General features: G+C 26.9%; 1 protein-coding gene across 4 annotated transcripts in view; it reads left to right on the forward strand.

The window, feature by feature from the left end:
- Positions 1–16656, forward strand: part of Camta (Calmodulin-binding transcription activator) — a 119934-nt gene that overhangs the window by 54125 nt on the left and 49153 nt on the right. For all 4 annotated transcript variants that reach the window (XM_089216232.1, XM_089216231.1, XM_089216230.1 and 1 more), the window contains exon 4: positions 13718–13785. In XM_089216232.1, the coding sequence (XP_089072358.1) occupies positions 13718–13785 (68 nt within the window). The remainder of the gene's footprint in view (positions 1–13717; positions 13786–16656) is intronic.

A 16656-nucleotide genomic window follows, 5' to 3' on the forward strand; every position in this document is an offset into this window, starting at 1 on the left:
AAAGAAAAACCTGGAATATCCTAGAAAGTCAATAAAATATTAATAGCTTGAACGAGGGTGTTAAAAAAGGTTGTATCTAGTTCAAAACTGGAATTTAAAATTGTAGTAATAAACCAAGTGTTCTAGATAATATTTTAACGTAGGTAATAATATACTATGTATAAACTGTGTATACATTTAAATTATATTGATACATTTCAGCGACACCACATTCATATATTATTATCTAATCCGAGTGACTGAGTGCTGTACTTTCATTAACTATACTGATTACTCTTCTCAACATTAAATGCGTGATTATATTACACCTAAATGAAATAAAATTAATTAATATTTAATTAAATCTCAGCAATAGATACAATAATGTAACTCTGTTATAATAATAACACAATTGTGGCACAGACGTTATTTCAGTAAAATACTGCCTAGTATCTAAGTACTCAAATCGTGTCGTATAGTAAATTATCCATATTCCAAGTAAATTTACGAACAAAGATATACATAGGTACTAAAAATGTTTAAAACGTATTTTTATTTTAAAATATTATGTCTCTAAATTTAAAAATAATTTGATATATATTTTTTCTTATTTTTATTTAAAAATAGATTTGATTTTATGTCAACTATACGTGGATTCATACCTAATTATATTTAATGTTGATTAGTAATCAATAGATTTTGAATAAAATAGTTGTTATGATATGTAGACGTACGTTTCCCCAGCCCCCCCACTTTCATATTATAACAATTTTTTTATGCAATTATTTAGCACGTAATTAGCACGAATTTGCACGACTATTTTTGTAATTTGCACGATTTTAGATTGTGCGTAAAATCTAAAAATATCCATGGGGGGCTGAAGAAATATTTCACCAGCCCCACCAAACATAAAAAAAGGCAAAACAGAATTAATTCCTGTGCCAATATTTAGCACGTAATTAGCACGAATTTGCACGACTAGACCCGGAATTCGCACCTCACTCCCCCGCCCTACAAATCGAATTTTCCTTTTTTGCGCATTTCCCCAGCCCCCCACAAAACTTAAATAATGTGATTTTCAAACTTTTTCTTGTCCCAATATTTAGCACGTAATTAGCACGAATTTGCACGACTAGACCCGGAATTCGCACCTCACTCCCCCGCCCTACAAATCGAATTTTCTTTTTTGCGCATTTCCCCAGCCCCCCACAAAACTTAAATAATGTGATTTTCAAATTTTTTCTTGTCCCAATATTTAGCACGTAATTAGCACGAATTTGCACGACTAGACCCGGAATTCGCACCTCACTCCCCCGCCCTACAAATCGAATTTTCCTTTTTTGCGCATTTCCCCAGCCCCCCACAAAACTTAAATAATGTGATTTTCAAACTTTTTCTTGTCCCAATATTTAGCACGTAATTAGCACGAATTTGCACGACTAGACCCGGAATTCGCACCTCACTCCCCCGCCCTACAAATCGAATTTTCCCAGAGTATCAAATATAATTATATAATGTGTATTTTTTTTTGTATGTGTATTAAATCCATCATTTATGATGCTACATGTTTTACGTTGCTTTTTGAAGTATGATAAGAATTTATATTATTTTAGAAATAGCTATTAATTCTACTATAGGGCAAAATTGTATAATTCAATTAGTGATATCTAATTAAACAAAAATAATAATATTAGTACTGTGACGAAACAGCTGTGAGCTGTCACATTAAAAAACTACAATGAAACGTGATTCTTGTAGAATAAAATATTAAATAAGTAATAATTATATAAGTAAAATATTATAGTTATAATTTGAATTAACTATATGAGGTTATAGTAACTTGTACATCATTTTATTGTATAATATTTTTTTTTTTTTGTATCTATCTTATGAACATTTTTAAAATATTAATGTAACTCTAAAACAAATTACCGCAGATACTTGAAATGTTGACTGAATGTTTAAATAGCCATTTAATATATTTGATAAAATTTTCAAAATATTTAGATTTGTTTTGAGCTGTTTACTGACATTTTAATTTTTCAACTTTTTTAGTTTTTTTTTCTATAAATATCGATAAAAATTTATTTTTTCGGTAGAAAAGCTTGAATTAATTTTTAATAATCTATAATATATCCTAGACAGATAAACCCCGTTTCAGTTCAGAATCGTTTTTCGTATACAATGATATAATATCATTGAATTCAAATTTCATTCCATCCATTACAGTAACCCACTTATAACCTTCTGTACAGCAGAGTGACATCTACGACTTACCCGCTTTTTTTGTTTTTGTTTTTCTCGATGTTTTTGAGAACTGCTAGAAAATGTATACTTTTGATCTCTCTTATGCACAAAGGATATTCACTTTGCTATCAGGCACCATCAACCACCCCCCCCCCCCCCATGTATGAAATTGCAACATTATTTTAACAAGTTATGCTGTACATAGACAAAAAAAATACAAATCATTTTAGAATCAATACATTCATCACTCTTTCAGAATCTAAAATTGACTATTATCTTTATTATAATAATTTTACTATTGTATTGATTGTTATCATTATATTATTACACCAGTTAATTATTATTATTGTATAATAGCTTGATTTAAAAAACCTTGTTAAATGCTACAATTTATAATCGTTTATTAGTTATGTAATTAAAACATTTTTACATACCATTTTTCATAAGCCGGACAGCCCCTCTTTCTCTTATTGTTTCACAAGCCATTCCTTCATCAAACATTAAAGAAATAGCTTTTTCCTTAGTGGGTCCAATAAGACGACGTTTTTTTGTGGTTATATGTTCGTTTTTATAATTACCAATATACGTGCAATAAATTTATTATAAAATTACACTCAAGAAATATAAAAATGCACACTGCAGACCGTAAATCGATTACTGTCGACTGTCATCGGTCGCAATAACAATTACAAATGAAATGAAATGAAATGAATAATATCTAATGAAAATGTATAATTAGAATTAATATTGATAAAAAGACGCGCTAAATAATATAATATGGTCGTGATACTATCATGAAATATATATATGTACAACAAAACATGATTATATGATTATGATTTGATATTCTGGGAAAATGCGATTTGAAGGGCGGGGGAGTGACGTGCGAATTCCGGGTCTTGTCGTGCAAATTCGTGCTAATTACGTGCTAAATATTGGGACAAGAAAAAGTTTGAAAATCACATTATTTAAGTTTTGTGGGGGGCTGGGGAAATGCGCAAAAAAGGAAAATTCGATTTGTAGGGCGGGGGAGTGAGGTGCGAATTCCGGGTCTAGTCGTGCAAATTCGTGCTAATTACGTGCTAAATATTGGGACAAGAAAAAGTTTGAAAATCACATTATTTAAGTTTTGTGGGGGGCTGGGGAAATGCGCAAAAAAGAAAATTCGATTTGTAGGGCGGGGGAGTGAGGTGCGAATTCCGGGTCTAGTCGTGCAAATTCGTGCTAATTACGTGCTAAATATTGGCACAGGAATTAATTCTGTTTGGCCTTTTTTTATGTTTGGCGGGGCTGGTGAAATATTTCTTCAGCCCCCCATGGATATTTTTAGATTTTACGCACAATCTAAAATCGTGCAAATTACAAAAATAGTCGTGCAAATTCGTGCTAATTACGTGCTAAATAATTGCATAAAAAAATTGTTATAATATAAAAGTGGGGGGGCTGGTGAAACGTACGTGATATGTAGTCAAGGGTATTTAAATGATAATATTTCAACATAAGCATGTCTGAAAACAAAGTCTTGTGACTCGATCAAGTTAGTTTACTTACATAAACAACTATAAGACATAAAAATATATTATTAAAATTTTCGGAATCCGACAAACATTTAATACCTATAACTACTGTACCTATATTAACGCTGTAGACTGTGTACATCCCATGGTTGAAAATTACGATTGTTTTATTGCTAAATAATACAAAATAGTTACGTATAAATACAAAAGGTTTTAATTTGAAACTGCTTCACATTGACGTAGGTATCACTACCAAAATTCGAAGTTTTGGAGTTATTTATTTTTGTGTACTGGCAAAAATAAAAGGCCAACCGTAGAAATGATAATGAATTATAACCATAAATATGGGTTTGAAAAATATAGAACCTTGGTGTTTTTTACGTTTTAGTGATTTATTTATTATAATATTATCACCAACATAAACAATTTGAAAATGATCTAAGTGTAATAAGAGATAAATTTAATATTACATATATTTAATATTTTTTTAAAACCATTTTTAAAGAACATACTTATTATTTATCTTAGTATAGTCATTTGATTAAATGAAAAAGTACTTGCTATCATTTTAATTAGATGCATACCTCAACATTTTCAAATATTTATTTTTTATTTTTTTCAAGCAAGCGTACATTAATATAATATTAAATTTAATAACTAAAATAGTATATTTGTACAATGTTAATACCTAAATAATGTATCCACTAAATAAGTATTTAATAAACTAGTAAAAATTCGTGGTTCTTATTTGAAAAACAGAAGTTAGAATAAGAATTTTTTTTAAATAGTATACAATCATTTATGAATTCAAAAAATTAGACTGAGGTATATCAAAAAATTCCAAATATCAGATTTTGAACAATTTCATTATTAAAAGAAAAAACGTGGGTAAATATTCTTGATGAAGCACTTTGTATAGTAAAATATCTTTAGTAACAATAGTTGACTGGTAGTTACCGTTATTCGTACCAATCAATTATCATTGAATTCAAACTTTACACATCTATTACAGTAGTCTACTCAATGAAACGTCCAGTCGTATCAACTATAATATATAAGAGCGATCTTCAGAGACACTAAAATTCGGAATTAAATTATCAAATAACAAAACTCAAGCCCCAATCAGGAGAATCCAGAATACACGGAACAGTCCAAATACACCTCGCACTATCGATGATATTATGCATAAAACCTTACCAGACCTATTGATTGACCCACTCACGTTTAGCAAAATTATCTTTCCACCATCTCCCCCGTGGATGTGGAATTTCAAACCCAATACTCAACTACTTGAACTCAAAAAAAAAAAAAAAATTACCCCAACCTCAATTATTAGAAATACATTTTCAGAAATTATTGAAGAAAAATACCCTCACCATACAAAAATCTTTACAGACGCCTCAAAATCCTCCCATGGAACTGGATCGCCTTCGTAGAAAATAACAAAAACTCTTTGTTCAAACCTCCGCCTGAAACCAGCATTTTCTCTGCCGAAAGCCAAGCCATCCATAAAGCAATTCAACACGCAACGACTTTAGTGTCCGAAGAAATACTCATTATCAGCGATTCTCTTAGTGCACTTCTTGCTCTCGAAAACCCTTACCTCAAAAATGAAATTATACAAGCCATTGAAGACAAATTAACGCACTAAAATTAGCACACTTTGAGTATCTGGTTCGTATAAATTACGATTTTGTTTTTATTTTATTTTTTAACTATTGCCCAAATAACTCCACATTCGATTCCATGTATAATATGGATGCCAATAAATCGCGGAATGCAATTAAAAAACTAAAATCTCTCCAGATAAGTCTATGGTCTAGCAGTAAACGTACTCGTGTGTCCCTATATTCACACTCACTTTTACCACTCTAAAATTAGTCAGCACATATTGTTTCTTTTAAATTTTATTTTTCAATATAATATACGAAAGTATATCATATGTTAAATATAAATGTGTGTGTACGTGTACGTGCTTTTTTTTTTTAATCAAAACATTGTATTGAACTTAAAACGGTAATAAATTGCGTACTCCCGGTGAAAATATGTTTGGTTGTTAGACAAATTTGTCCCGGAGCAATAGCAGGGGTAAGTGTGCACTCCAACCACCCACACTTTAATATTGTGTTTGTATATATTATATTCCACTTTTTACGGGACATAATCCCTCCACTTCGACTGCACCACTGTACCGGCCGCACAGCTCACGGCTAGTGTATTTTATTACTTTTACACTGGGCTCAGACAGTGGTCTGTATAATTTATGACCATGTTAATTTTCCTTATGTAACAGTTAATAATTACATTAAATAATACACGAGTAGAGGATTAAAAAAAAAATTGCATACAAACAATTTACGCGGGAAAATAATCATATAGGTTGATTGTACCTATATAATATATTATATATATTATTATATCTGAGTATGTTTAGAGTACACGGAAAAACTTTAAAACTTATTCTCATTTCATCTTCATAGCACATGGCTTATATACGAGAATACAAAATTTTGTAATAAGTAATGGTATTATTGATTTATCATGAGGACTATTATATAACTTATAAATTATAATATAGGTGACTGTAGCAGCTTTACTATAAACAACATATTATTCCGATTAGTGTTCATTGAACCTGTTCTAATAAGATCAATAATTTAACTGCCCATATGATTATGAAAAAGAAACACAGTTGAAATGTGTCTAGTACAAAGTGCATATATTTATAATATTTGGATAAACAAATTGGTACCACTATTTTATTCTAGTTCTCCTGTATAAATAATTTTGAACGCGGTATTATATCACGTAGTTTTTGATTTCCAAAATAATAATTACTCTATTGATGTTTCCACTCATGTTATTTTTCTCTAATCATCCCTATTTTTTAAAACAAACGTCAATCGATTTTATAGCTAGGATTTCAAAATGATTTATTTAAAAAAATATCCAATCTCTATTCAGTATATAGTATAAAAAGCATAAAGGCACATTAATATTTCAATGGCGAATTGGTGCGTTTAAGAACCAATCCAGTGAGGGGGGCACTCGCAGTTCATCTACTTTGAGGTTAAGTTTCGAGTTTAATTATTTAAATAAAGCCCTTAAGCCATATTTTCATTATGATTTAAATCACTTATCGCATACGAAATTAAATAATTATTAAAAACCACCTATACAATAAACATAATATTCCTAAATTTATGTTCGGTGGTCTTTTCTAGATTTAGACATTTTATATCATAATATTAAGACATGTTCAATAGTAACAATTTAAGAACTCCTTAAACAAAATCTTCTGTATATATGCATTATATATTATTATGTACATATCAACTTAAGTGTATATTATAATACGATTATAATTCAGAATATTAAAATAATCTGACAAATCGAAACGTACCATCTATCGTATCCTATAGGCATATCATCGATTAACCGGTGGTACCTACACCATATTTCGAATCCGTTTGGAAACCGCACCACCACACAGCGTTTGTATATTTTATTTTTTCAATTTATCCGGCTCACCAACTCTCGTGGGACTTGCTGAAATGCATTTCGGCTTATATCGACAGTGACGTTCGGCCGCTGAGTCAGGGTGTACCGCAACTGCACAACGTAACACCTGTGAAATCGAACCCTCACATTAATCATAATATACGTATTGTATATTTGTATATTGGATATATAATATGTAAAAAATTAAGTATATTTTGATCTGTATGGCTGTAGACGCCGATAACCACGTCGGTTAAATTTTAATCACGATTAGGCAAAATTATAATGATGGTTTTTGTTTTTAAATATAACACGCGTGAAAACATTATATTATACAGGTGGGTAATATTATGATGTATAGGTAGGAGGAAAGCATATTATAGCGATAGTATTTGAGTTATTTATTCGCGAGATTAAATCAATGATTTACGATCAATATTGTTGTCGCTTGTTTTAAAAGGCGAGAGACATAATCTATAAACAAATAAATACACGTTATGAATAAATTAACATGTACAAATTTATTCTGAAACAATAATATAAGGATAAGTAAAAATGAAAACGTGTTATAAATACAATAACATCGTAATATTTCAATATATTACTATAATTATTGTAATAGGTATATATCGCACTAAAAATCAATATAAATATAACAAATAAATGTACCATTCTGTATATTATATGTTATAAATTATGTGCATAAATACACGAATGTTCGTGTACGATAAATTTAAGCTTACCTCCACCATGACCTGTCTTTTCGAGTGTATATAATATACGATGCGTCAATCGGACCTGAATTTGTAATGCAATCTGCCGCGCCAACCGAATAATTCGCAATTTAAGTTATCGCAGATCATCACTCTCGCGTGGTTTTATCGGAACACCACCATCGTCGCGTAATTTAATCGATCAAAAGTTAAAATACCTACCACATTAATTTGATACATTTTCCAATTTATAAAACGATAGGTGTCACGCGGTGGTATTCGTTTTAAATAATTTTCGGTTTACGTTAAATTAAAAAAAATACGGTTTCATCGTAGGTATGATTAAATCTGCTAATATAAAAAATTCTGTCAGTAATTATTGAGACAAAAATAAAAAATAAATAGATTAGAACTAATTTATGTGATATTAAAATCAAAGTTGTATCAAAATAATATATTATTAAAAATAATGTATAATAATTTGTAGTTTAAATGTTGAAGTAGGAAATGGGAGGTAACAAACAAAAAAATTTCCTGAAAACCATCTCAATACATTTTTTAAATAATTATGGTAATTTTGTGTAGAATTCGAACATTTTATATTACACTATTACACGTTTGGACTAGTTTAAATAAAAATTGTATTAAAAAATTGAATCACTTTTGGATAAATTTTTTAGACAGGAAAATAATTATTTCATGTTATACAAATTGATTGATGCGATTGTTGGTATTCATGGATATCTAAAAAATGTACATCCATATTTGATTTGCGACATATTGTGTGACAAACATTCAAATTGATTCCCAAAGGGATTATGTATAAAATAAATTTCAATGATTATTTTTGAGTAATATACCAGTAAACCTAATAAACCAGTAATAAAATTAACGACATTGAATACACACATTTTATAATAAGTAGATATAAAACATAATATAAGTATATGACTGTATTATGAGAAATAATAAAATTAAAATAGCATTGACATTGTTATTCATATGAATTACTTATCTAACGTATACATATTTAATATAGACATTATGAACAAATCATTTTTAAAAGCTAAACACTATTATTTTATTTTATTTTGGCAGCCATAATTTAAAACGTTAATAAATTGTCTTTAAAAAAAACTATAAAATATTTAAATAATAATACTAACTGGGAACTAATTTGAATAAACCTTCCAAAAGAAACAATCCAAGAACCAATTTAGATATCTCGTAATTAATTCAGAACTACTGAATAAAATATTCTATATTCTGGACGATTTTGTCTTTTGACCAATCGAATCTCATCTTATCTAACTATACTGATGTAGACAGTACAGACGAAGATCATATTATTATATAATAATGCTGCACGTCTAGTAAACGCGATATACAGCCCCCACATAATCATGTTCAGTCGCCCATTATCTCCACGAAGAATAAATAAAAATAAAATCAAAAAAATATGAAAAAATATGCGGGCTATGTATTATAACTTCTATCTGTTTATAAAAAAAAACTTGAGTAATAATTTGTTCAAATGAAGAAGGTTAACAAACAGAGGAAAATTGAACTTAATTAATTCATTCTAATATAAATAAAACGAAATGATGCTAAAGTAAAATATATTATGCTTAATATTTATGATAAATTTGTCAACGTTTTACTTGTATTTTAATTTTTCTCAATCTGAAAAATGTATACCATATAAATAATATATATTCCGTAAAAGTATAAATTAATATACAATCAATTCTAAACAAGCAATAAATTAAATTTTTAATGCATAACACACTAATAAATAACTTAAAAATTTAAATATCGTAATCTTAAATTAGATTTTGATAATACTTTAATAGGTCAATTCACTAATTTATTAAGGTGACACATAGTTGTTGATTTTGCGAAATAGCTATATTATATAGGTACTTTTGTAAGACGCGGTCTCTTATTGTTATTTACATGTTTTAGGTTACATATTATAGTAAAAAAATATACATAATATGTTAAAGACTACAATATTAATGTATGTGAAGCATTAATTTATATTATATGCTTGTATAGTAAGTGTTTATATTATAATAAATAGTATATATTACTTTTATAATGACAATGCCATTATAAAATATTTAAGATTTAATTTGAATTGATATGTGAATAATTATGTCAAACACAACGAGAAAAATTTTACATGTATAAAAAAAAGTGATGAGTTTCTGAGTAAAAACTAAGAGAGTAATTTTTCTAATTTCATGTGTTCTCAAAATTATTTTACACATTGTCACATTGATGGTTTGAAAAATAATTTTATATGCGCTCAATTGAGTAGTCAATTTTTTCTACATTTTTTAAATTTACTTATTATTATTTTAAAATGTTTCAGCATATCAGGTACAATAAAAAATACATTTACAATTACAATTAAATTTTTCATTTATATTGCTGATAATAATGATATATTAGTTCATAATTATAAGTTTAATATTAATAGTACTGGTTATTCTTCATATTCTGATTAGAGCTGTTTAGTGTCCGTTGGGAGTACCTATGACTTGAAGCAATCGAGGTTGTAGCTGTCTATTTTGGGTTTTTCTCACTAGTTGGTAATGACGGCCACCGTCCGAGTTTTTAAGCTTGGCGTAGAAGTTTTTGAGTTGGGTTTTAATCCAAATACTTATTAAGGGTGTTCCATTTTCTACATTTAAGTGCAAACGATCTATAAATTGTAAAAGAGTAGAATTTTTGAAATGAGCCAGTACATTATAAACAAATATGTGAGCCAAAAATGTATACAAAATGGCCAAAATGCAGATATAATTTCCAAAATGTTCAAAAACGGTTATCTTCCCTTATAATTACCAGCATATTAGTATTTTTTATTTATTATGGAACGAGGAAATCCGTCAACAGTCATTAAATCATTATAATATTAATTGTATAATAACTTATACACGTAATGTCCATTAAACCTGGAAAATAATCCACGAATAGTATTATTTGAGTTAAATTTAATATTTAATACAAGTCGCATGATTAGTAAAGAAGTAACGAATTTAATTTCAATTGTTTTCGTTCCACAATACATTACGTTAATACGGAATATCAATACCTTAATACAATCATAATTTTTCTACTTAAAAAAAAATGATATATATAAATATATATTAAAATATAAATGTCAAAATATTTAAGTGTTTTTTTTCAATAATAAATATCTGACATTACATTTGTGATTTAACCTTTTAAGTTTTAACCGTGACAGTAAACTACTCATTGATATACCATTATACATCTAATATAATGTACATTTAAATGACAGCTGAATAAATTACTTTAAATATCAATATAAATTTTAAACTGTATAAATTATATTACAATTTAATCCTAAAAAATTCCTTTTAGTATTAAAATATAATATATAATAATAATTATATAACAAATGTGAATGACGACCGAACTATGTAACGTATAGTGTAAGAGGCTGGTTTTTATAGAAATACCTAGATAGGTACCTGAAAGTGAAACCAATTTACTATATTTTGTAGTTTTTCATGCAAAAAATATGAATATAACTTAACATAATTACGAAGTTGACAAATAATCTCATCGCAAAAGTAAAATATAAATTAAATCTAGATTTTTTTTTAAATCTAACATTCATAATATAATTTATTATTATTATGACATTATACAATGTCGATCAGTTTTCAAAACTCATAGACTCAACATACCTAACACAATTTTAAAATGTTAAATATAATGTATTTTATTTTAAAATGAATTTTTAAACTCACAACTCGCAATAATACTAATTATCTAAAACATTATTAAATATTCGTACATATGCACATAATGTTATATTAAAATATGATGTTATAAGCTAATTTTATTTTATTTTTCTTTACGAATATAAAACGTATCAATATTTTATGAACTTACCTTCTCAAAAAACAAAAAAAAAAATAGTAATAATAATAATAGATATGCTAGTAGTGTTTCACACATTTCTTTTATAGATAGTTAAGTCTATATTATAAGACAAGATCCAAAACTTAGATCATGGTTATAGTTGACCGTTTCGTGCCAAAAGTATATTATATTGACATTGTGAGGAAGGTTGAAATCAGAGGATGTAAAAGTTCTTCAGTAGTTAGACAATTATCGTTAAATATATGACTATAGTTTAATAACGAAAATTCTAAAAGTTAAAAATTAGAAAACAATTATTGGTTAGTTAGAAAAAAATAAATTTATAAGATATTGTTTCAAATAGGAAGTTAAAATACTATAAAAGTATTATTTATAAGACATTTTTAAAATTATATTTTTTCTTTATGTACCTACTTAATAACACTTGGGTAATATCGGATCTATTTTTAATCTAAAAGGTTAGGTACAATATAGTGAGTACCACGCTATAATGCATTTATGAGTCAGGAATTAGTTATAGAATTCTATGAAAAACTCCTCTGAACACGATTAAATTTAAATGAAAAGTATTTAAACATTTTTTTAAATATTGATTAAACTTGAAAAAAGAAGTTACTGGAACTTACTATATGTATTTAGTTATTTTATATTTTTCTATATCATTCACTCTTAATTATCTTTGTTCAAAGGTACCATATTTTAACTACTTAACTATTGTTTATAAATATTACAAATGTTGATTTACTATCGTATAAATATGAAGAGTAAAAGTAATTACCTATATTAAAACATTATAGTTTGAAAAAAAGTAATCAAATGTTGAACATTCGCTTATAATATTATATATATATATATATATAAAGTGTATTTAGATGATTAGGATGGATGAACAAATTCCGATGAAACAGTTACAAGCAGTGAATAATAGTTGGTACAATTTTTCACTAACATTTTTAATTTATGTGGAATATGGAACTTTACATGAATAAAGTGACGTAAAAAAATCAATTCACATTCAAAAATAGTTTATTGCCTCAACTAAAATAACTAAGGTGTTCAATCATTCGTAAAATAAGACAAATTTATATTTATACGGACTGAATAAAAAAATGATAAAATTCCCCAAAAGATTAAAAGGGTTTTTTTTTTAAGTGTACTTCAATACAACGTTCATTGTAGATTGAAAAATGTTAATTTTCAGAATATACATATTGTAGTTAATAGGTACAATTTTAAATATTCTATTAAAATAAAGTAAATTTTAATACAATAATAGAATAACTCAAACAAAAAAAATGAAGTATAATCGTTTTAAAAATTGATTCTACAATTTTGTTATTTCAAATACAAAAATATATCATTTATAAGTACAATTTTAGGGTAGCTTATAAAAATAAAATAAAAGCTATTTGCATTAAAAGAAAAAGGACTTGATTTTAATTATGATAAGTTTTAAACCAGAATTAAATATTCAGTGTTTTTATTTATAAATAATATTTTTAAAACATAATAACTTTTAAACGAAAACTTAATATTTATCTTTATATTCTATACCTATTATAAACAAAACATAAATCAAAAAAGTTTACGATACCTAATTAATGTAAGGCAAAACTATTGTAGTAGGTATCTGTTATCATTGTTGTTAATCGAATTTTATAAAACGTATAGGTAATAGTGTAATACTCTCATACATTATATTTGTTAAATTATATATTAATCGCTTAAATAATATAACTTATAACTTATAAGTAGGTATAAATAAATAAATATAATGATTATGAGATTTGTGTACGTATGTAAATTACAAATAATTTTGTTTTATTATATTTCCAGGAAATAGCAGCAATTTTAATCAATTTTGAAAGACATAGCGAATGGCAGTCAAAAGAAGTAAAAATTAGGTAAGATTTCTACATAGTTATTATTTATGACTTACCTATACAAAAAGCATAGTAATAAAACTACTAAGTGTGCATTATAACACATTGTCTCATTATATAAGAAATTATTAAATATTAATTATTATAGTAATACTAGTATATCGTAATGTATATTTGAATTTAATTTGTCTTAATTTTATTAACTCAGACATACCAATGAAATTCACATAATATGTCTGCTGTAGTAAAAAAGTTTGTGTCACAAAAATAAATTATAGAAACAAAATAAATGAAATAGGCAAAAATTATTTTGCCTATATTGTCCTACATTATGAACTTCTACCAACGTTCTATGTATTATTGTATTATTCGTATCAAAATAACAAAATCGTTTAAGTAGGCATTCTAACATATCACGTAAAACCCCCATTTGCAGACTATTATACAATTTAAAGACGTAAGTACTTATTTCAGATCGATAGTGTACTAAGGCTTCCATCTTTTTTTTTTTTTATTATCACAATATAATAAAACAAAATTGCTACCGACATTTATACATGAATGCATTTCAAACGTTTACATATTATGTAATTTTAGATCTGAAGTTAACGGTCCGTTTGATCTTTAATCAAATAATACCTAATAATTACTTAAGTCAAATTGAATATATTTTAACCATATTATTTTGATGAATTGTGTATTTTTTTTTTTTTTTTTTTTTGGTTTAAGCTGGATAGTATTATACATTAATAAAATACGTGACAATATAATATATTATAATATTATATTTATATAATATTACTCTTCTATCTTATACTTACCTTACATTCTGGCATTCTACTTTATGCAGAAGGCAATTATTTGTTTATTGTTGCAAACATTTTTATTTAAGTTTCTTGCCAACTTGTTGATTATTTAAAAATAAATAGTGGACAAAATGACAGGATATTTTTTTTTATTTTGACGTGCCATTTGTCCATGCATTTGTTAAAGTAAATTATTATTATATATTTTTTTTTAATTAAACACTAGTTATACATATGGTTGTTTGTTAAAATATGCGTTAAAGGCTTGCATGCAAGTGAAACCGTGTGTAATTTAGAACCCTTGGGATATTTTGCGAATCTGGCCAAAAAAAAAAAATTATAACAATAATAATAAAATATTTTTCAGGATGCGCTTTTGCCATTATACCGCTAACTGAAAACATTTTACTATATGTGGTGTATATAAATCACTTTGTTGGAACTGTCCTTTGTAGATGACAATATAAGAGTGTGTGTTTGTGTATATGTATATGTATATGTATTTTGTACATTATACACGTGCGCTTTCAATTTACATCCGTCCAGCACGAATACTTTTTAAAACTTTTTCTAAAGCTCTCTCCCGAACTCAATAGTTAAATGTTATAGTGGCTTTTTAAATCAAAAAAAAAAAAAAAGAATTTTAAAAACACATCTAAACGGGACGATTTAAATTCGTGCTTTTTCTTATAAACTCACATATCAAACTACTTAAACAATAACTATTAGTCCTTTAGGAACCAGTAATAGTCATTACCCTAATGTTATAAAGTTACACGGTATAATTAAAAAACCCGAATCATAAATGATGTGCTTAGATTTTAATTTTAAAATGTAATTTAAATACAATGTGTTAATAATTTTCGATGCACAATATTATATTAATCAATAGTTGGGTAACTCATCGTTACTATTAGTGACCAGTTTTAGTACTGTTGACTAATGATTAATATGGCTATCAATAATCTACTAATTAGTTATTCGATAGTTGTTGACTATTACCTACCTAGGTATATGCATTTACTATTTATTCAACTGACTAAAGGAATTATTAGAATACGACAATACGTTGTACCTATAGGTTACTGACCAATTCAAATAAATTAGACATAGATTAATTGCTCAAATAAATCAAATTGCAATTAATTATTTTGTTTTGATATTTTTCATTGTCATTTATTAATATTTGAATAATTATTCAGTCGTTCACGTAGAATATTACTTATCAACTTGAGATAAGTAATTATATCATATTGTAAATTTAACGGAATAGTCTGTTACAATCAGATAAGACAAGGTATTATAGGATATCACTTTTTTGCAGGTGAATTACCTTTGTCGTAAAAATTCTTCTTACCACATTCGTTGATTAAAACAAATATAATCATTTTTTTGGAGATGATGATTGACACATTAGTACCTACCTATCATTCTTCACTTATTAAATATTTCTATTTCAATATGTCATCAATTCCTAGACAATTTTTTTTAGTAAAACAATTTTTTAATCTAACATAAACTACTACTTTTAAAGAAATTTCATGTCATAAATATCAGCATATTGCTTTACTACAACTATAACAAAAAAAAAAATGATTAAATTTTCATTTTCCAGTTGCCAATATTTTTTCCTTGCAAAATTACTTACAGTGAAACACTTTTTTCCATTGTTGTGACTGCACTGATTTTCCATGTATTTTAGTGAATCCATTCAAGTTATAACTCAGTATTTACCAACAGTTCAGGAAAAAATATCTAAAACACCTACATATTTTTTTTTTAAATTTAGGTGTGTTTAATTTTTTTTATTTCAAATGTTTTTTACAAAATTACCGTCAATTTTGTATTCCAAAAAGAACGTGTACCTAATACCTAAATAATATTATCAAAATACTATTAAACGTGTGATGTCATACGGGACGCACTCAAAAGTTTTATCGTAATAATATAGGTACTAGCCAGTTCGATCGATTGTCGATATCTCAGAGAACACCACCTTTACTCGAAGTGGCGGTAACTATAGAAATACGCGAAACTCGCATTGTATATACTGCAACGACTTCGAACAGATTACACTATTGCAGTT

The sequence above is a fragment of the Diuraphis noxia genome, unplaced genomic scaffold, assembly GCF_037042655.1.
Source record: "Diuraphis noxia isolate RWA-SAM2 unplaced genomic scaffold, SU_Dnox_SAM2 contig0001, whole genome shotgun sequence".
Taxonomy (NCBI): domain Eukaryota; kingdom Metazoa; phylum Arthropoda; class Insecta; order Hemiptera; family Aphididae; genus Diuraphis; species Diuraphis noxia.